Genomic DNA, 22,102 nt, shown 5'->3' with positions numbered 1-22,102 from the left:
TAGCCTAGTAAGCAAAGTACATTGAACTCCTCTCCACGTGGGGAAGTGCATTTATAAATCCAACTTTATGTTATAGCTGCTTGAAACTGCGCCAAGCTTGTATGTCAGGGTAGAAGGTTAGAGTTGAAAGGCTTTCATCACGAGAAAACCACTTTGTTTGACAGGTCGTTTTGGCGGTATTTGCTTGATGCTGGAAGTTCACCTGACCTTAGTTGTAGTTTCCTTTAAACCTTTCCTCCCAGTAGCAAAGGAGGGTTTCAGAATAGGCTTTACTCCATTGTGTTCTTCACTGCTTTCCCTTTTACTTCTTTTTCGGTGCGAAATGTCACGTTTCTGAGGAGAGTTTACGAGAAGTCAGGCTGAGATCACGACGACTCATCACTCTGATTCATTCAGGCATTTTGCTTTTGACAAGATTCAAGATTCTTTATTAATCTGTCACCCTCTGAGGGCCATTTGTATTCAGTGATGTTATAGTAAATAAACACTTGTAATTGGCCACTGAAAAGACAGGTTATGTTCGTGTATTCTCTGGTAACTATAATAATAATATTCTGCTACTGTTGCTTTTTCCCGACTATCAAAGGCGGCTCACGGCGCTTTACAGAATCAAACACCCAAAACAGACGATGGTATTTAGATCGCATCATCATATAACAATACATGGACAACACATTTTATTCCTTTTAGTTACATGGACATAAACATCGAATAGAAAACAACTCAGGGAATCTTTTATGATCTCTGGAGTATGGATATGAGTATATTTCTTTGCAGCAAGCAAGCGCGCACACACACGCAAAATCAAACAAACGCAGAATACAAATACCAATTTTTGAAAGGTTTTTTGGCCCACGGCTCATTCGATAATAAATTGAAATTAAAATATATAAGAAATAAAAGGCGAAAAAATAGGAGAGTGAGGCCCTCAGGTTATGGTAGCTGATGGCCATTTGACAAAAAATAAATAAATAAATAAAAAATAAAAAATTCTCGGATTAAATTCATGATGAAGGCTACGAACAGGGGCAACACACCAGGCGACTTGACTACACGGTCTTCATCTCGACCATCAAATACATTCAGTGTCAGTTTTACTGCTAAGGAGACATGGCAGTGCTAGTTGTCAGTAAACATCGACTACACGAACTGTTGACAATCCTCACTCACCTCTCACCCTCTCACCCTCCCCTCCCCCGCCTTTCTGTGAGAAATGACATAAACTGCCGACAAGTCTTACCCGCCATGACAAATGGTGGTCTGAGACACGTACGACAGACATATTTCCAATGCGGTCGATAGTCATCAAACGAAAAAGCAGTTTAAATACATGAACAGAACGATTCACATGGATGCACACGGATTGACAGATATATATATATACAAACGCACAACTACATATATAATTCAGTGGACACGACAGCAAAACCCACCAACGTGCTCTTTCTTTCTTGTCAGTTAAGAAAGCCCAGACAGGCCGTGGTACATCCCATCAGATGATGATCGACTGTCCTAGGTCTGTCACCAGACAGAAGGAGGCCATAAACCGTTGGGCGAGGTTCTGTCGTTAACGTTATTCCCGATTCGCAGATTCGCATGACTAAGTTCTTATCTCTTACCTTTGAAAAAAAAAGGTGAAGAGGTAAGGAAGCTGTGGGGATGATGATCCTAGGAGAAGGAGAGGTTGAGGACACTAAAACGATGGGAGGGCAGGGTAGCTGGTGCACGCTTTGAGTGCGCATGCGCAAACTGAAGGCTGGAGGGGCTCCGCGAAGCAGACCGGGCCGAACAGGCATTGCGAGCTCGGCATCAAGAGCAGGTAGACCGCGCGCACACCTGACGACAACGTTCACAGTGGATTGAGGCGTTTCATCCAACATCAACAGTTCACGTGAGAGCAAAAATCAGTAACATCTGATTTTTGAAAAGCCCGACAGAAAAAGTTTTATCAAAATAGAGGAAAACCAAGAAGAGGAAGAAGAAAAAAAAAGATACTTTCAGTTGCTGAGGATTAAAAACGTTTTGTATGTTCAAATAGACCTCCATTATCGAAACATAATTTACTGACATTTGAGAGGTCAGGGAAAGACCAGCTAACGCATACCCACAGCCTTCCACCTCTACAATCGTCATCGTCACAAGACTTTGCTTGATAGTTTCGAAGAAGGTGTCAACAGCCGCAACGACAAAGGACAAAGGAAAAAAGAAAAGAAGACAGGTAAAAGCAACAGTGGTGACAACACGTGGGTGAGGCAGACGAAGAAGATGAGAGGCAGGGATCGTTGCAGTTGTGGATGCTGCTGGGGTTGTTGCTGTGCCGCGAGTGCACGGCTCACATACGGCTGACATACCCACAGGCCCGCAAATACGACTTTGACTTTCTGGACAACATCCGTACTCCGGCCCCCTGTGGGGGGATGCCCAAAGGTAAGCACGATGATACCATCAACTTTCATGGCTTCATGTGCGGATTGAGTTCTCGCATATATTAAATAACGCCGTACCGTCAGGGTGTATTTTAAATTAAAGGTTGTCCCTTAGCCATTTGGTGTTGAAGACCACATCTTTTTTCGGAGCTAGTTTATTGTAAGAGCTGTGCCTATTTTTTCTTCCTCTCTGTCTTGCCTTTCCCAAATCCCTCTATTGATTGTGCTACCCGGGTATCAAACCTGCGCATCGCCGTATTCAGACGCCATTGCTTTAACCGCTCGTGTGTCGGTTTGCTTCCGATGTATTTAGGGTTAGGTATTTTCCCCGCTTATTAATTTTCTTCTTCTTACTTTTTTATCTTTAATTTTTGTTTCTTTTTTATTTTCTTGTTTTTGTTTAAATCATCTCTGGTATCTTTATTTTCTACATCAAATATGAGCCATCAGTCTGTCAAGTTTCCATTCCATTTCGGTTCCCAAAACAGGAATTAAATGGAAACTGCTCACAAAAAACTTACTAAAGCCATATTACAACTCTTACGTATTTTACTCTGTTTTAAATAACACACAGGCATACAAAACACATCTTTTAAGATTATAATCATTCCTACATAAACGTGATAGCACGAACAAAATTTCGATAATAAGTGTGCAACTATGTTCTTGTTTTTCTTCTTTTTTAGTCCTGAGACTTCATACTGTAAATAGACACCAATGGATTACAGGTGCGAGACAGTGAAATCTAGAAAAAACAGAGCTATAGACTACAGGAATGTCAAATACAAGCCCTTGGGGGAAAGGGGAAAATACAAATGCAGCAATCAATACCTATCCATCATTGTTTTTCCTTTCTACGTTTAGTCACATCGCCAGAGGCGCGAGATCTTTGATCATGATGAATAGGATGAATGAACAAGTATATTGCATATGTACATTCTAGAGAGCATCCAAGCACGAATGCCTATCTACATATTTGTATGTAAATATATATAAAAGTTGCGCAATTAATAGTGAAGCGAATTTTTGCTTGCCAGAACCTCCAGACAATCCACAGAAGGTCTGTCTGCCAGATGGAAGACTAATGGACTAGCACGTGCAGTTCTCTTGCATATCAAAACATCCGAGAAACAACTCCCTAGTGTCTCTTTTAAAGTATGTCTGCACAGACTTTTCAGTGCCAGATGCTGATTTTAAAATTTTCGATGAGAACAGAACCCATGGCCTCTAGTGCATGAAACGGCAAGAAGGATGTTTGTCTTGAGAGCCTGAACACACAAGGCACGGGGCATGAGCAATGGTGGTGTAAAACAAGATCTCACAATAATATGTTTGCCCTTTCGGCTGTGAGTATACGGTCAAGAATACATAGAGGTCAAAGGTTAAGGTTCAGCACTGAAACAGTAAGACACGAAGATTTTTTAAAAAAATGCTATAAAGTAACGCGGATGTTATTTCTTCAAGGACCAGCTTGAGTTTAGGCACAAAATGCTTTGAGACATCAGCTTCTGTTCAAAGGACCTTCTTAACCGGACACAAGTCGAAACTAGGACCATGGCATTTAAAAAACCACAACCAGCAAGTAAAGAATATGGCAAACATAGTAAGATATTTCATAATGTGTCCAGTTAATACGTCTTCTAGAATGCAGCTCTGTTCTGGATTAGTATCTATCTAGATGAAAAAATAACCATCAGTTTCAGAGGAGGAACAAATATTTGATGGAAAAAGAGATACAAAGATCTACAATAATGTACAAAACAGCATAGCGATTCAAAGTAATATTGAAAAATTGGAGGAATGGTGTAAAAATAAAAATATCAAATAATATGAAAATGTGCGATCATTATATGAAGGTAAAAACTCATCCGAGATCCATATATAAAAGGGTGATGAGGTGCAAATAAATACTTATAATGAGGAGAGGGACCAGGTTTAATTTTGACTTTGAATTGTCTTTTGACATATTCAAAGAGTGGTAAGTAAGGCAAATTAAATGATTGGCATTATTATCAGGACTTTTATTTGGATAGAGAGATTTTTAGAATATACTGTAACAAGCACGTGCGCCTACAATTGAAATATGCCAATGAGGTCTGGAGTCCGATCTTAAAGAGGCAAGTGATATAAGTAGAAAAAGTACAAAAGTGCGACTAAAATACTTGTAGAATGTAATGGTATGTCTTATTCCAATGAATTAGGTACTTAAGACTCTCTGAAGGGAAAACGTATCAAAGAAATCTCATTCAAATATTCAAGATATTTCATGGATGTAGTGATATAAATCTGCGTGTATATTTCTCACCACCACAAACTAACAATACTAGAAACTAAGATGAGTAGCTTCAGGAACTCTCTAGATAATAGTCCAAAGCGTCTAGAACTATTTTAAAGTTATACCTGCTATACTTATTTATTTACGAAGTATTTACTTACTTATTTGAAAAGCACGTTTTGTTAAACATTCACAAGACATGAAAACAAAGGTGTTTGTAAATATTAGTCTTCGCAGCTGTCTTAAAATGTACTACAAAGGAAGAAGGTAGCTTTGTCAGACTAGCACAATTGATATTTATTTCATAAACTTACTTCCTTACATAAATATTTTAAACCTTCTTTTCAGTTGTGAGTCTCAAAGGTGACATCACGTTTTGTAAGGTTGTGAAAATGTCTTAACACATCAAAACATCTTGTCCTTCATTTTATTGTCTTTCTCTACCTTTCAGCCCATCCTCTTCAAAATATCGCTGCACGACTATGTCCTACAACAGTTGTACTTTCTAGACTACTTCATCTTCTGTATAGTTTTACATATTCAACAAATCTTTAGTACCAGAAATATCTTCTGACAAAACAGTCTACATTTAAAGTTTATAGCTGAATTTTAAAGTTTCGTTTTCCCTGTTTAAATCAACAAGTTCTTATTTCCTAACCAAGGGGTTCTGTTTGACAGATTTTATGATCCGTCTCCAGGTCGTAAGCGCCAAATCTTTCACTTGTCTTTCCATGACATAAAGTTTGTTGCTTTCTAATTTTTGTTTCTTGTTGCTGTCTTCCATCATTCACTTCAGCGCTCTGGGGCTAAATATTTCAACATTTATGTCAAATACAAGTATTAAAATGTATAAGAAATGAAAACTTTTCTTGATGTTGAGAGAATAACTTTAAGTATTGACAAATTTGTAAAGACTGAAATTATCTGCAAGTGGAGGTGACCGAGGGGACACAATACCATCATTTAAAGGTGTCCAAACAGATGATCACAATAATTCATCTCAAATGGACAGGTTTTCCTGGCAGAAAAGAACAAAAACGATTTTTTTTTAAGTACTGGTGTTTTTAAAAGCAATTACAAAACTGGTTTGGAATCAGTTCCGGCAACTAAAGAACCCAGATAACCTTTGAACATCTGTGTCCTTCACGCTTGATTCATCGGCGGCTATTTATACAGCAGTTATCTGACAATGTGATCACGCCCTGTCGATCGACGATGACGGTGCGATTTCCACAGAGCGATGACAATCGCGTCTTCACGCATGGAAATGTAGAGCACACCCTCACACCGGCCTTGTTTGAAATTTGGAGTAGTGACTTCCCCCTAAAAGCAATATCTGTATTTAAGGAAAGAATATTTTATAGACCAACAATTGCTTCTGGGGACAGACGAGACCCTACAGTAGAATTATCACTAGGCATGGCCATGTCAACGCACTAAAAGAAGAAAAATCTTCTAGAAATGTTTTTTATTTTGTTCTGTTTGCTTTGTTGTTGTTGTTTTGTTTGTTTGTTTGTTTGTTTGTTTGTTTGTTTGTTTGTTTGTTTGTTTGTTTGTTTGTTTGTTTTGTGTGTGTTTTTTTGGTTAGTTGGTTTAGTTTGGTCTCCTCTAATTTTTTTCTTCTCAAATTGTTTTCTTTATTTTGTTCTAATTCTTCATTTTCTTTTTTTCTTTTTCTCATTTGTTCACTGTTGATTTTTGATTCTTTTAAATTTGTGCTCTGGTATCATTGTGATGCTAACCACGGTTTAGCCTTTTACTTTGTAGAGGAAATCCTGTTCAGTTTTCTCCGCAATATTAAACAGACCAGGTGTCAGTAAAAATCCTCAAAGGTAGGTACAGGTAGCTGGTAAAGGGTGGAGCTCGACAGCCTGCGGCCTCCATCATTAAGTCTACTGCTGCATCCGGGTTTACCTCATAGTTTGATCAACCAACAGACCGGAAAGTAGGCCATGGACGTTGATTTCCTGAGAGAGATAAATCCGGGGATGTCGGGAGTGCTACGAATAACCGTTCCAATGCATGTCCGTTGCTAGCGATAGAGAACAGTTTTGCAAATTTCGACTTTTATATTCTTTCTCACTTTGTCTCTCTCACACACACACACACACACACACACATCCACCCTACGTACGAACGCATGCACGGCGGACTAGCACAAATCATTTTACCTTGCAGTGCTTTTATTTAGACCAGCATGAAGCCAAGCTTTTAAAACAAATGGATGTGATTTAGCACAAAAAGCATCCTAGAGCCCACCAATAAGATTCTTTCATTACACGGATTTTCCCCAACAAAATGGATGTAAAGGCCATTAAGATGCACTCCTCATCCTCGTGGCACACTATGTCAGCGTCGACTTTTAGTTTTTCTGTGCTTTTTACCTCTGTTCTGGGTTGTTCTTCGAAGCCTGTGACAAATCGGTCTGTTCCTATAAATATCGTCCACAAGCGGTCTCTGCAGCTAATTCTTGTTGTCACCCTGTCTACAGTTGTCATTGTCTCCACCGCAAACTCAACTGTTTCGACTCTAAAGATCATAAAACCTTTTACTTAGAATGTGACATTTGTGTTTTAATTTTTCTGTACAATACATTCAGACCACTTTAGGAAAATAAGCTATAAAATCATCATCGTCATCAATACTACTAATACTTTACCTTGTGCACTTCTGCTTTAACAAAACCAGTTTTGTTTGAGTTCTTTCCCCTTAAAGGACCAATGGGGTACAAAGTCTGTTTTTTTCCCAATGATTGAGGAAATCAAAATGCAAGATTAAATTTTTCAAAATCTGGGTGATTAACCCTTTACGTGTTCAAAACACGCGCCTACAAACATCATGCACAGGTCGAGGTCAACAACACTGACGTCAGGATTGTACTGTACATGGGTTCGTTTAAGTTGTGAAGGCCTTAGCCTGTGGTGGATCACGTGAGGGGAAGTAATTGGTGTTTTACGCCGAGCCAGCAACTAGGGCTATATCACACAAGGCAGCCCTGTAAACAGATGCCACATGCAGAGAAAGAACAGCGTGCCCGAGATGAAAGTTGAACCCAGGACAGCCATCACTGTATTGGTGACAGGTGCTAACCGCAGATCCATTGGGCCGTCATGGTAGAGAATGGACCACACGGCAAATAGGTTACTGCACTCAACTAGTCCTTTTAGTTCGCGGGATATCTTTTATCAAATGCATGTATTATATTTCGTTTGATCTTTTCAGTAATGGTCTGAGCTATTTAACTAATGGGCATTCTTCTTGGTCCAAACAGCAGAAACCTTTCAAGTCATCAGTCCAGGTGGACTATTTTTGAATGAGACATATTTACATAAAATATTATTTTTACTATTTCTTTTTCTGTTTGTTACTAGTTATTACTCAGTTTCCTAAACTTCACCCTTAAATTACAAAAGGTAAACAACTATAGTTCTGGTTAAAAATACTAATTCATTTAAAATTAATAAATAAATGTAAATCAAATGTATACCGTAATTAACGTCTTTGTTTTTAGAAAGAATAGACATTTTCTCTCAACAGGAAAATTTGCCCGAGCGTTTTCTGCCAGGCTTCTGTTAGAAAAACCTGCTTGGCGGCAAGACTGCAATAAAACCACGAATTATGGGCAGATTCACTGCCTTCGCTGTCCTTAGCAACGCGATTTCAAGCGTGTAATGACACTTAAAATGCATGAGACTCGACCCAAACCCTTCCACGTCATCTGGTCTGCAGACACGGACATCAGTAAACTGACAATTTTTTTCCCGAAGTCGTCTTGTGAAAAGCGCGTGCGTGCGCGTGCGTGCGCGTGCGTGCGTGGGTCTAACAGACTGATGATTATTCAATTCATTTCAACACGGAAAATGTGACGGACACAGCGACAGAGACAAACAAGTCCGAAACTTTTGGTGATAAATATATAATTAGCATGACTGCAGATAGCCGATAATAAACATATTTACGACCTGTTTTTTTTTTCTATGAAATCATATCTTTTAACCGTGTAATGTGTAATCCGTATTCTAGCTAACCGTCTAATGCAGACCTGGGCAAACGCCGGCCCGCGGGCCGGATCCGGCCCGCCTCCTGTCTCTGACCGGCCCGCCCGCTGGCCGCCCACCAGTAAATATACTATATATACAGTATTGGGCAAAACTGAGTTAACTATATAAGTCCGGCCCTCTAGAACCATCCCAGTTTCTCATCCGGCCCCTTGGGAAAATTAATTGCCCACCCCTGGTCTAATGTGTAATCATGTATTCTAGCAAACCGTGTAATGTGTAATCAGCTTTTTTAGGAGAATACAATCAACAATCCTGGCCAACAGCAGGAACTAACAGATTGATCGTGACATCGTAACAAACACAGATGTCATCATCTGTGACAGGCAATCCCAAGTGTTGTTGTTGTTTGAATAATAATTATTTAGTTATTTAAATAATTTATATCTAATAACAATTTATTACAATTCTTGACCTAATACTTTTAAATAAATATGACTTAATGATCTGATTTGTTTTTCAGATCCTGGACACAGTACCAAACTGCAAGCGGGCACGAAGATGAAGATCGAATGGCACCTGTCTTATCCACACAGAGTAGGTTGAATAGTCTTTGATTTACTTTCTTTCCCTTTCCTTCCAAACCCTCCCTCCTCGCTGCATGACAGCAATACATGAGGCAAGATAATAACTGATACTAAATGCACTTATTGAGGGCGGTACACCAAGGATGTGTATAAGGGGACTGCTGTCTGTCTACCAAGACCAACGCTTAGCCTCTTGCGAAGTTCTCTCCTGTTAGTCTCGGCGAGCCTAAGCAAAGAATGTGACTAAACCGGAAGCTTTGTAGTCGCATGCCTCGTTTTAGTAGTTAACTGGGAAAAAAATCGTCTGACAGCAGTCCAGTAATACAAGTTCGTGGGTACACTTGGGGTTGAAGTCCACAGGACGGGACAGGCAGGAGCGTTTGTAGTTCTTTTTCTTCTCACAACAATGCCCACACCACTTCACAGTTCCATGGTACAACCCATATCTTCTCAACTGATACGCCATCTAGTGGGGAAAGGTCTTTTATAATTTCATAGTTCTATCATAGCAGCTGGCCAATGTCCATGTGTATTCGGTTCATACGCCATCCGGTAGGAAGGTCTTTTAACTGCTTCAGAGAAATACATCGACAAGATGAAAGCATGTACTGCTTGCTTAGGCGACATAAAATTCGACACGCAAGAGGGGGAAAAAACAAGGAATAAAAGCCACATTCAGCAAACCATACACTTAAAAGAAAGGAGAAGGGACACCATAAAAAGGAGAAGGGACACCATAAGACTAGCAGTGTTTTGTCCCAAGATCTTCCCTCGCGCACACTCGAGAGAGCAAAGGTCACGACAGTTTGGTGTTAGCGTTGAGCAAAGCTACGAGCGTTTACACTTTACGAGCCTGAAAACCACGGTGAACCCACCGAATGAGCTCGTGTATGGATACCTATGGCTGGACACACACAAAGGCCAATTTTAGTGTAATGAATGTCGAATCTGTACATCGAATTATAAAAGAACTGAAATAGGAACGGATACGTAATCGAATTTTTCAAAATATTTTGATGAAGCCCTGATTCTAGACTTGAACACGATGTAAAACTGTTTACCAGTGTTCCCTCTATTACATGTTTGTTTAGTTACATCCTGGTATACGATTTGATCGTTCATTTCTAGGAAGTTATTTATCCCGAGGATAAAGAACTCCACCTTTATCCTGGCATGTGCGTTGGGCGAGCAAATATTGGAACTTTAGGTGGCTGAAATATTAAAGTAGTGTAAATACTTTAGTGTGCATGCTTTGATACAGTCTACCTTTCGTGTCCGTGTATCGTTGTGTGAACTCGGGGATCTTTAGTTTTCCTCTGTATCTGAGTGACCAGGATGTAAGCGCATCAGAATGGATGGCGGAAGCACGTTCGGTGTGGCTGGCACGATGGGCGATTCCTGATCGCACGTGCATAACAGGATGGGAGTAGTGGGCAATTACTTGACATAGCTACCCATACAGACAAGTACACACACACACCAAACATTTACTTACTAACTACCCCGGATCTGAAACTAAAAGATAGACCCTGGCTAGCTCAGACCTACTAGTAGAACTCATAAAGCGATACTGTCTCAGTATTTAGTATCTTGAGTTCTCACAAAGCTCTGCAGTTATATTTTCGTATTTTTCATAAACTATCAAAGTTCCATGCTTTTTGTTTTCATGACCTGCTTTAGTTATCTTATTTCAACATTTAAGTGGCGAAGGTCACATTCTGCGCTGGATATCAGTGGTGTAGGAACTAGGAAGATGCTCTGCTCTTTGGAGGCAAACTCCATGATGACAGTGAACGCCGTTCGCATTCTTGCCTTCTCAATATCTTTATTGAGAGGGCAGCTGTACCCCTGGTTTCTCTGCAATTATTCATTGGACATTACCATTGGTACTACTGGTAAAATGGCTGCGTGGTGGTTTCAGTGGTTCTATTATTGCACGTGGAGTTACCAACGTGTACAGGTGTAGAAGAGAGATCACTCACAGGCTTGACACTCTGCATTGTCTATCTTGTCCCCTGTTGCCGTTCTTCTTTTCAGCAAGAAATACCATTGTCATCCAGCTCAGAAAGACTGGTCAGTGTTGGCGCCCTCAGCACTAGGTCTCTCTCCTAGTCATAAAAACTTTCTTTTTAACCAGTGGTATATTTCCAGTTCTTTCATTTATCCATTTGTGCTTTCGCTCATCTGTTGATTCATTTAGCCATTTTGTTAAAAATATAAATATATATTGCAAAATAATTTTTTTGTGTATTCAAAGGGAGGCTACTACTTCCAACTCATGGGCGACAACAACACGGAGATAAGCCGCTACCCAGCGTCTGGTATGGCAGGACAGGCTGATGGGACGTGAGTCTAATGTGGTTGATTGATTGATTGATTGATTGATTGATTGATTGATTGATTGATTGATTGATTGATTGATTGATTGATTGATTGAAGACGATGATAATATCATGGATGTCACTGTAATTCAGCTGATTACACACTGAAGCTTTTTACCTTGATGCACCTCAAAGCATCGGCCATATTAAGATGGTCGGATTTAAAGGAACTCTAGAAGTCCGCTGCATCTCCGCGCAGAGGCCTCGGGTCGTGGTTTAGTGTTTGGCGACAACCTCTGGTGTCTTGTGCAGGTCTCTCAGCTATGACATCAACCTGCCGCCACAGTCGTGCAGCAACTGTACTCTTCGGATGGTCAGGCAAGCGGGGGAGTGGACAGCAGGGTCAGGCCAAGACTACCTCTTCTGGTCATGTGCAGATATCGACATAGTCCCACGTACGTCGAGACACGCAAATGTCTCAGACTTTTCTTTCTATCTAGTAGTTGATGTTTTTTGTTGTTTTGTTTGTTGTTTGTTTGTTTGTTTGTTTTGTTTGTTTGTTTTTTTTGTTTTTTGGTTGTTGAGTCCGCCGACCAGCACTGTATACAAAACATTCTTGCTCAACCCTTCAATGAAATTGCAAGAAAAAAATTTCAAAGTAAAAACAGTAACAAATTTTTTTTGCCGCACGCCGCAGTTGTACTAAATATTTTAAAAAAAAAAAAACCTTTTCCCAAAAAGCAGTTGGTCAGTGGTATTAGGAGTATACTGGGGCAGGAGACACTGGATACAGAATACACTCAGTATAAGAGTCATGAGATTCACCTGCCAGGTACACTGTGGATACAGTGACTGAGAAAGACAGATCCGACTAACAATCTACGTTCTCCGTGTAAACAAACCTCAGTGGGCTTAGTGCAGCACACCTACACAGTGGACCCAGTAAGTAAGCAACGAAATGGAATGCACCTGTCGGTACTACAAATATAGTCACACCCATCTCACCTGTCGGTACTACATGATGTACACACAGCTTACTTTTCGGTATTACAGTTATGTACACTCTTTTAGCTCACCTGTCGGTACTACATGTTGTATATACACAGCTCACCTGTCGGTATTACATGTTGTACACACACACCGCATCTGTAGGTAATAAGTACATGATGTACATACCTAGGTCTGCTATACTGTCAGGAATTCTTCTCTTTCACTTTTCAGAGTTGACAGAAACTGAAATGTGCAGTGGTCACGGGACCTACAAAAACGCTAAATGTGAATGCGACCGTTTGTTCCATGGAGAAAACTGTCAGTTCAAAGGTATGTTGTGTCTTCCTACCAGAAATTCTGCAATGAATCTGAAAATGTGTGAGTGCACACTTCCATAGAATTGTGTGTTTGTGTGTCTTGTAGGTTGAGGGCTCTAATTTTTAGGGAGTGAGTGATGCTGACCTAAATGACTAAACGCAAACAAGTACGCACACAAAGCGCAGAGCGGAAGTACAAAAATGATGATGGTGATAACAATAATGATGATGATGGTGGTGGTGGATGGCTGATGATGATGATTGATGGATGATGATGTGCAGATGAGTGTGTTGACGATGGCGACTGTGGAGGTCCAACACAAGGACAGTGCGTGCAGACAGACTCCACTTCGTACCCTAAGAGTCAGTGTTACTGCAAACCCGGCTGGTTCGGATCCACGTGTCAGAAAGGTGGGCCTCCATCCTTCCACTTAGTCCGTCTGTCTGTTATCAATTCTGTAATCAACAAGGAAGTTTGAGGAACTTCTCACGGTAGTGGAGTAAGTTACCATAGGTGTTGTTCCATTGATCTTATATGGCAATATCTGAGTCATAGGCATGTCTATAAATGGCGCTTGTCCATTGGCCAAGATGCCCACACTGTAAGTGTTTAACATGATAATTCACTCCCTTTATTTTATTTTTGTGTTATACATTCTAAGGACATCATTTGACATTTCTTACGCCATGAATTTCCCTGACGAAGATTTTTTTTACTTTATCATCACATTTGATGTAACTGTCTCCTTTAATATTTTTCTAGTCTCACCTGTAGCCGCGCCACCTGTCGATCTCAACGGGTACCAGCGGGTACAGCTGCGACAGGACATCACTCTTCACTACAAGATCTTACAGGTGAGTAGTTTCTCCCATGTTTGAATTGGCAGTCAAAGTCAACTGGAACTTTCTGAGTTTTGAAAACTGTGTGCGATAGACGACATTCAACATGAATCAACGGCTTTACGTCTCATTGGGTTCCAAGTGTAGCGCGAACATCGTTCACGTGCCTACAGGAACATTGCACCGAGCTGCTTGTGTTGCCTAAACTTTCTTTGTTGCACGTGCAGGACACACAGGAAGTGGAAGTCGTCATGTCAGCCAAGACTGTGAGCTGGATGTCCCTGGGATGGAGGACTCGCGGTGAGTGGCACTCTCGTAAAAGGGGATGAACCCTGGTGACGTAAATAAGATGGTGATGACGTGACAACGGTGGTGACAGCCGAGAAAGACGTAAACATGCTGGTGATGACGTAACAACGGTGGTGACAGACGAGAAAGACGTAAACATGCTGGTGATGACGTAACAACAGTGGTGACAGACGAGAAAGACGTAACAACGGTGGTGACAGATGGACGTAGTGACACGTCACGTCAATGACGGCTCACGTCTGTGAGTGGTTCACAGAGCCTACATTCCTTTACTGTCGCGGTTTGTTGTCTGATGCGGCAATCGACTCTCGATGGCGGTCTGCTGCTTGCAATAACAATAAAGACATGTTTCTTATATTAGTCAATGTAGCTGTTGTTGATGTTGCTGCTGGTGGTGGTGGTGTGTATCAAGTATTGTTATATTACCGCATTCTTTACTGGTTGTTCTCTTGTGGTTCAGGAACTGGCGCCAGCTGTCGCAATTTCCCTAACCTTTCCAACATTAACTCCTACGCCACCCCAGAGGTCGAACCTGTCGCCGAGTCAAAGCCCGAACCTAAGGCCGAAGGGACAGCTAAACCCGAAGGCGCAGCCGAACCCAAAGCAGAAGTTACCGCAAAGCCTGCAGGAAGTGGTGTTGCTGAACCTGTCGCAGAAGTCACTGGAAAACCTGCAGGAAGTGGAGTTGCTGAACCTGTCGCAGAAGTTACCTCAAAGCCTGCAGGAAGTGGAGTTGCCGAACCTGTAGCGGAAGTTCCCGCAAAGTCTACCGGAAATAGTACTGCCGAACCTGTCGCAGAAGTTACTGCTAAACCCGCGGTTAATGCCACTGCTGAGCCTCTGGCCTGGGGTAAAGCTGAGCCTATCGCAGAAGTCACAGTTAAGGTTCCAGCTGCAGAACCTGTAGCAGAAGTCACAGCTAAGTCACCAGCTGCAGAACCTGTAGCAGAAGTCACAGCTAAGTCACCAGCTGCAGAACCTGTAGCAGAAGTCACAGCTAAGGCACCAGCTGCAGAACCCGTAGCAGAAGGCACAGCCGAACCTGCTAGAGTGGTTGACTGTGCCAACGAGCCGTCTGGTGCTGCTGAGCCGAAGAGCGAAGGTGAACCGAGCAGTGAGGGGACAAGTGAGCCTAAAAGTCAGAGCGAACCTAAAACCGAAAGCGAGCCCACCAGTGAAGGAGAGCCCTCAAATAATGGTGAGAACAGAAAGGAAGAATGAATGAACAAAAAATAAAAAAAAGGAAGAAAGAAACTGACAGACAGACATTCTCGTTTTTGGTCGGTCTGTCTTCTAGACTTTTCTTACTACTCGCATTATGAAAACATCTGTACCTGACATCTCTAACGTAAAATTCTCTTTTTTTTTCATCTGTGAATCATATCTTGCACTTGTTTGACATTCTCTTCCTTTCTCTGTGCATGCTTACCTGATGGAGGAGAAATGGCTTTTCTTGTGTTCGCCAGGGCTCCACCCGATGGACTGCACCGACGTTGTGATTGCTCAGGCTAAAGGAAACCTCTACCGGGTGGGAGATTTCTACACTAGGGACCGCTCTACACCCGTGATGGACGAATATTTGGGGGGTGTCAACAGCCTGACAGCCGCCCTTGCCTGGGAGAAGGACGACACGACGACCATGATTTTCAGGAGGAAGCTAACGAGTGAGGAAAATGTGCAACGTTTGACAAAGTTTAGCAACGCTGGGTGTTGAAGGTCTAGGAAACGAATGGTTCTCGAGTAAATAGTCACAATTTGTCAAAATTTTTGTGAAAATTTATTATTTGTTACTAAGCTTGCTCACATCCATAAGACTGATGCCAGATTTTTCCTGCACGTGTGTCTGACAGCATCCGATCCTGCTGACCACGAGTTTAAAAACGAGCTGATGCACGTGATCTGGGCAGTGGGGCAGCGCCAGGGTGCGTATCGCCACAGCCCCTGTTCAGCCCTGGAGACCAGTAAGGTCTCCATCTCGGACTACTACAAGAAAGACGAGCTCAAATACCACGGGGTGGGCGCTCTGCAGAGGGGGACCGCTTCTGTCAACTTCTTTTGTGAGTCCATGTTTCTTTGCCTCCATGGCGGTTCAGCAAGATGTTAGATACGTCAGATATATGAAATAGTAGATGAAGTTGTAGAAGTGGAAAATAATTTTGCGTTTATGTTTGTCAATAAAACATCACCAACATTTTCATGGCAGCTGTAAACAACCCCACTCCACAGAGCAACTGCCTGCGGGGGTCATGCCCGGCGGGTCAGTGTGGGCTGGACGCCAGCTGGGAGTTCGACCCGACGACGGACACAGTCAACTTCACCCTGCGCGCCAACGTCAACACCAATCGCAACGCCTGGGTGGCCGTTGGCTTTTCTGATGATTCTCTCATGGTTAGTGTCCATGATTGATAGTAGGGTGGGGGATGAAAAGACATACTGTCATCAAATTCGATGGTGGGTGGGTAGGTAGGCTGTCTTCAGATTCCTGAGTGGGTGGATATATGAGTCAGTTGACTGCCGTTCGAATTTGCGGGTGGATGTAGTACACCATTGGTACTATCAATAATACTAGAATTTTTAGAAATAAAATGTTGACAGGATGCAGGATAACGACGATCAACTCTGAAGACCTCGGTTAGTAGTGAGAGCACTGGCTTTAGGTACCTGTAGCAATATTATGTAAATTATCTTAGGTATCTTCAGCATTATTATGTTCATGGACTAGAGTGCATGTAACCATATTATTCCAAACCAGTTCCTGTGGTAGGCTTAAATATCAAGGATGTGACCTTTTTCTTTCTCTTTCAGGCGAACACAGACGTAGTTTACGGGGGAATAACTCAGGATGGAACTCATCACGTATGGGACGGGTAGGTGAAAGTTCCCATTTGTTTTTCACTAACGCGAAACTCTTAAAGAATAAATGCAAATATCTCATACATTTGAGTGAAAATTGTATTATCTCTGTAGTCTGTCGGTTGGTGTACAATACATTTTTTTTAAGTCATGAAGAATTGAACAGTTCTTGATGACTCCAATTTTTTTTTCGCTGCTTCCTCTTCAATCTCTATCGAATTATTTTTGTCTTCCTTCTTTAGATACCTGAAAGGGTATTCAACACCAGAGGTGGACAAAGCACAAGATGCGACCGACTTCTCGATTAACTACGACAAACGGCTACCTGACCTTCACCTTCAAGCGTAAACGCGACACCGGGGACAAGAGCGACTACAACCTGGCCACATCCTGCCCTCGCCTCTTCTTCGGCGTTGGAGGCAATGTGGTCGACGCGCAAGGAACCATCCGGAAACATATCGCCGTTCCCTACGTGTCGCCACAGCAAATCTGCTTCCGGCCTTGTGGTGCAGTGGGTAACCCGGATGTTAGTTCCATGACTGGTAAGGCCTGTCCCTGCGATAACCCATCTTTTATTTTATAAAATCCTAGAACACAGAGTTACACAATTAATGTGCCTTCTTGTAAGTTGTAACTGCATTAGTGCATTTCAACATTGTACACGGTTATACATTAGTGTTAGGCCTTTTCACTGTCTTGTTTAACACCACCTAGGAATAACAGTTCGTCCTGTCTTGTTAAATGGTCTGGAAATTCATATCTTTTCACTCACGCATTGAAGAAGCGGTGAGCACAACTCACATGTAAAAGAGTAAAACACTTGCCTCTGTAACACATTTGAATTAAATTTCTCACGCAGAAAAGAACTATAAAATCCAAGGGGAGCTGACTCTTCGAAACGAAGTGTTTGTACCAGCCCTGAGTGACCCCAAGTCGCCAGAGTTCCAGAAACGTGCCGCGGATGTCATGAGCAATGTCAGTACTGATGTGCAAATTGTTTGTCTTTAAAGTATGCTATTACAGTCCTGTCATCTTGTTCATAATGTTATTTATTTATACATTAATATCCTTGATTTATAATTTAATTTGTCTGTGGCGTGTCAACGGACGAAGGAAATCCATCTGTGTGGCTGATGATCTTAGCCAGGGCTTATATTTAGGATAGGGCGCATAAAACACGAGCATCTTGCAAAATCATTTACGGCTTATTTTCAGGTTAGGTCTGTTTTTTTTTTGTTGTTTTTTTTCGAGGAAACACGGTACGTCGATGTGAATTGTATTTATTGATATCTCTGCAGGTTGAGCATGTTCTTCGGCCCTTCTTTGGCGACAGACTCGTGGGTGTTACCATATTACAGATGAAGTAAGTCGAGAGACAAGCCAAAAATAACAGTTCGAAGTCAATAAAGACGAAGACACTAGAGCGTATCTTAGATTGTGTTTAATAAACAAATACGATAACAAAACATTAATGACATATTGAGCCGAAAACATATTGTTACCTTTGTTACTATGCTAAGTAAATTTATTACCTGACAGCCACGGTCAAGACAATTCTGTTGACAATTCTGATGCCGACAGACATCCTCAAACACTTTTATTTGCTTTAGAAGTTTATTGGAGCCTTAACCTTTCCAACATCGTAGGAAATACGTGCTAACATTGCTTGGGTATCCGGGTCTGCACATCTTCAGAATGTACCAGTGAGTGTTACATCTTGCATTTTTAGGAACGGTAGTATCATCGTGGACTTCCTGCTGAGCTCAAGTCTGCCTCTTCGTTAGACGAAGTCGTACAGAAAGCGAATGCGACTCTCCGCGAGCAACTTCCATATGAGAACTTCAGCCTTAGACTTGCAGAGTTTTCGCCAGGTAAGTGGTTTTTTTTTTTTTTTAATTTTTGTACGTTTTCTTTGCTTCCTTTGAGTTGGCCTGCGGTTATCTGACTGGTTGGGTGTTTGGCTGCGTAAAGCTCTGCCTTAATTGAAAGATCCTTCTAGACTGGAACCTGGTTCGGGCAGTCAAAGGTTTCCTATAATAATGTGACCAATATCAGCCAACTGTCAGTCCCTGATGACTACGTAGGGGTGGGCTAGTCGTACAAGAACACAACAAAAATAAAAAATGCCGCACAACTGTAGATTTTATTCAGAGTTTCACTCGGCGACTGGCTGGCCGTCTCTCTACTCACTTCCAAACCCAAAAAGCTTCCTTCAATCCTAAAGCTGCGCTACTTATTCTTTCTCCATTGAACGTTCCAGAACCGTCAACCTTTCCAGTTAGAAGAGAAACCAAAAGTAAAATTTGGGTGTTTCCCTGTGTGGCTTCACTAATGCCACGCATAAAGCTTCGACTCAAAAGTAGAGATTGAAAATTGTTATTAAGACCAAAGCTCGAAACGTTAGCGACTTTAATCAACTTGAGTTGCCATGCTAGTTAGTACATAGAAAACCATCGGCAGAAAGTAGTGATATGATTACATTCTAGTTTCAGCCAATGAAATGCATCAAGAAGGCCTCTCAGAAGTGGAGATAATCGTCATTGCTCTTGCCGTTGCCCTTGTTGTCGTTGCCATCATCATTGCTGTGTGCAAGATTGTGGAGGTCAAGAAAGCTAAATCTGGATATGTAAGTGTATTGTGCTGTTGTAATACACTCCCTCAACTTTCTTTATCCACTTGACCGTTAACTATTTGAATATTTTGCTTAGTCGAGTTGAAATGGGGAAAACAATAAACGGAAAGCTTATTGCTGGAGTTATAACAGGTTCTTAACAGCGGACAGACCGAAGGCTTGAAGAAGATTTTGCTGCAAATTTTTAAATAGCGGAAGAGGAATATATGCGTAAAAGAAACGGTCCTGTACTGCATGCCGTTGATGTCTCACATCCGTTGCAGTCCGCGTGTCGAACATTCAACCGGAAGTAGATTGTCGCTCAAAAGTCCATCACAGCGCTAATCTTGACAATTCCATGCAGTAGTTATACTACACTGTTCAGCATCTCTTAATAATTAGAAATATTTTAAAATTGTAATTAACATTATTATATTATCAATATATTAAATTGTCATCACCTTACAGAAGCGAGGAGTCATTCGAGAATATTCCATGTCGTCCGGAAATACAGCTACAACGACCATGACCTACCGTGAGTTCATAGCTTCCGGTGATGCAGACGCGAGCTACGAAGGCAAGAAGCCGCCGTCGTCTGGGAGTTCCGCATACGTCAACCACGCCTATGATGCATCCGGCTACCAGAAGAATGCACCATGATATCCACCTGATAATCTCGGACTTGGATAGTACATCAACACAAAAATAATTACCTACCGGTCCATTAAGCAGGATAGAAGGATAAGTAGAGAAGGAAAGAATGTCACAACGAACTGGCCATTAGTGAAACAGTTACAACAAATTTACAATGTATTAGAGAAAATTTTGCAACAAATTTACAAAGCATTAAAGAAAAGATTACTATAACTGTGGTAAAATATGTTGATAGCAGAGATGAATTTTGAAATTTTTTTTGTGAAAATGCTGTTTGTATATAATTCTACACAATTTGCCAGACGCGATTTAAAAAGGAAATTTCACTGATTTCTGTAACGCATGCGCATGTTATGGTGGCCAGTGAAGATGCAGAATCTCAAATAGCTTGCCTGGTGATTGTGTAAGTAGAAGTTCCTCATGCGTAGAATGTTAAAACTTAATTGTTTTCATTACGAATGTTAAAGGGTCATTGTTTTCATGGATCTGAACAGTTGAAATATATATATATGTAAGCTTTTTTTCTGTTTTGGGGTGGGTGGATGGGTAAACTGTTTTATCCCGAGCCCGCAGCTATATCACGGTAAAGCAGCCGGAACTTGCCCATATATTTCTGTTTTGTCTGTTAGCTCTATGATTTAAATCGCTTATGGATCTGAATTTTTTAAAATCGCATGCTGGGCATATTTTTTCTCGTTTCGTTTTTCCCTCCTCCCCAGTTACTATATATAGCACATTTTATGTGTACATTGGTGAAATAAGTGTATATACATGGCTGGAAGTAGTCGATGAAATAACAATGATGATTCTGGTATTATTTTCCCGTTTTACAGCAGGTTTAAGTAAGGCCCGGTGAATAAGCAGAGATTTCTGACGACTTCATTAGCAAATAACAGGCAACGAGAGAGAGAGGACGAGGGAAAGAATTCTTTTAAGCTGAACAAAATCGCTATACATACAAGAATCAAAATGATTTTAAAAAAGTACTGTTTTCAACCTGTATCACACATTTTTTGTTTATTTTTTTACCTCCCTTTCTGTGTCTGCACTCTTGTTTAATTAATTTCCATATCAGAAGCTAACCTGACACGAACTGACTGTGAACAAGGGGTGGGGTAGTGGATAAGAAACCTCTGCACCGTTCCACGCAGGTGTTAGAGTCCAGATTTCATCTTCTGACATTGAAACAGTCGGCTTTCTTGGACATAGCCATGTATCAGGATTGGCTGTTCGCAGCGTTCACTCAGCTCGAATGTAGGCAGCCCTACGGATGCTTTTTCGCAAAACGCAATAAAAACTTTGCTTCTTCACTAAAACTAATGACCGCGCCAAGTTCTGTGAACTTTTCATCAACGCTTAGCTAGTTAAATGTTGGACTAAGGTTGTATTTACAGGCTTAAAATCAGCACGTGTGTACCACCAGCCTACACTGAGGTCTTACACAGCAGAGAAATGTTTTCAATAATTTCATTCCCCCCCCCCTCCATTATGTGTTGCTGCTTATATACATCTAAAATGCTAAATATTCGTAACTACTGTATATAAAATTAATGGACATATATTAGTTCAATTAACAATACGCCTAATCGTTACAGGTGTTAGAATTTTGACGAAATTAGGCTGGTTCTAATGGACTATGGTTAACGATATTTTGTAAAGGTATATTTTTTTTTCTTAAAAGTAATGTATTTGCATTTTGTGAACTTGACGGCCTATGTGTGTACACTAAAACTTATTTGCAAGTGTTAGTTTGGCAGTGTCGTTTTGAATGCAGCAACAGAAGCCCATTGTTTGTTGACAATAGCATCTTTTACACCTCAACTGTAATAAACGCTTCTATTGACCTTTGAAAACAAACGCTTTTTTCTTCAAACATCTTTTTGTGTGGGTGTGTCAGTGCGTGTATTCTGTTTTATGTCTA

The 22,102-nt window shown here is 41.2% G+C and overlaps 1 protein-coding gene across 1 annotated transcript; it reads left to right on the top strand.

Moving 5' to 3' along the window:
* Positions 1 to 1,735: 1,735 nt before the first annotated feature.
* Positions 1,736 to 22,031, top strand: LOC112573412. The gene is made up of 19 exons (XM_025253757.1): positions 1,736 to 2,427; positions 9,223 to 9,296; positions 11,544 to 11,632; positions 11,920 to 12,062; positions 12,829 to 12,927; positions 13,197 to 13,325; positions 13,678 to 13,769; positions 13,982 to 14,054; positions 14,524 to 15,261; positions 15,530 to 15,727; positions 15,914 to 16,120; positions 16,267 to 16,451; positions 16,869 to 16,930; positions 17,159 to 17,458; positions 17,776 to 17,891; positions 18,215 to 18,279; positions 18,646 to 18,787; positions 19,403 to 19,542; positions 19,996 to 22,031. Exons 1-14 carry the CDS (start codon positions 2,295 to 2,297, stop codon positions 17,262 to 17,264), a joined length of 2,328 nt encoding a protein of 775 aa, XP_025109542.1. The 5' UTR covers positions 1,736 to 2,294; the 3' UTR covers positions 17,265 to 17,458; positions 17,776 to 17,891; positions 18,215 to 18,279; positions 18,646 to 18,787; positions 19,403 to 19,542; positions 19,996 to 22,031.
* The last annotated feature ends 71 nt before the right edge of the window (positions 22,032 to 22,102 follow it).

This window comes from Pomacea canaliculata, linkage group LG10, assembly GCF_003073045.1.
Source record: "Pomacea canaliculata isolate SZHN2017 linkage group LG10, ASM307304v1, whole genome shotgun sequence".
Taxonomy (NCBI): Eukaryota; Metazoa; Mollusca; class Gastropoda; order Architaenioglossa; family Ampullariidae; genus Pomacea; species Pomacea canaliculata.
This window is presented reverse-complemented; position numbering and strand designations above follow the sequence as displayed.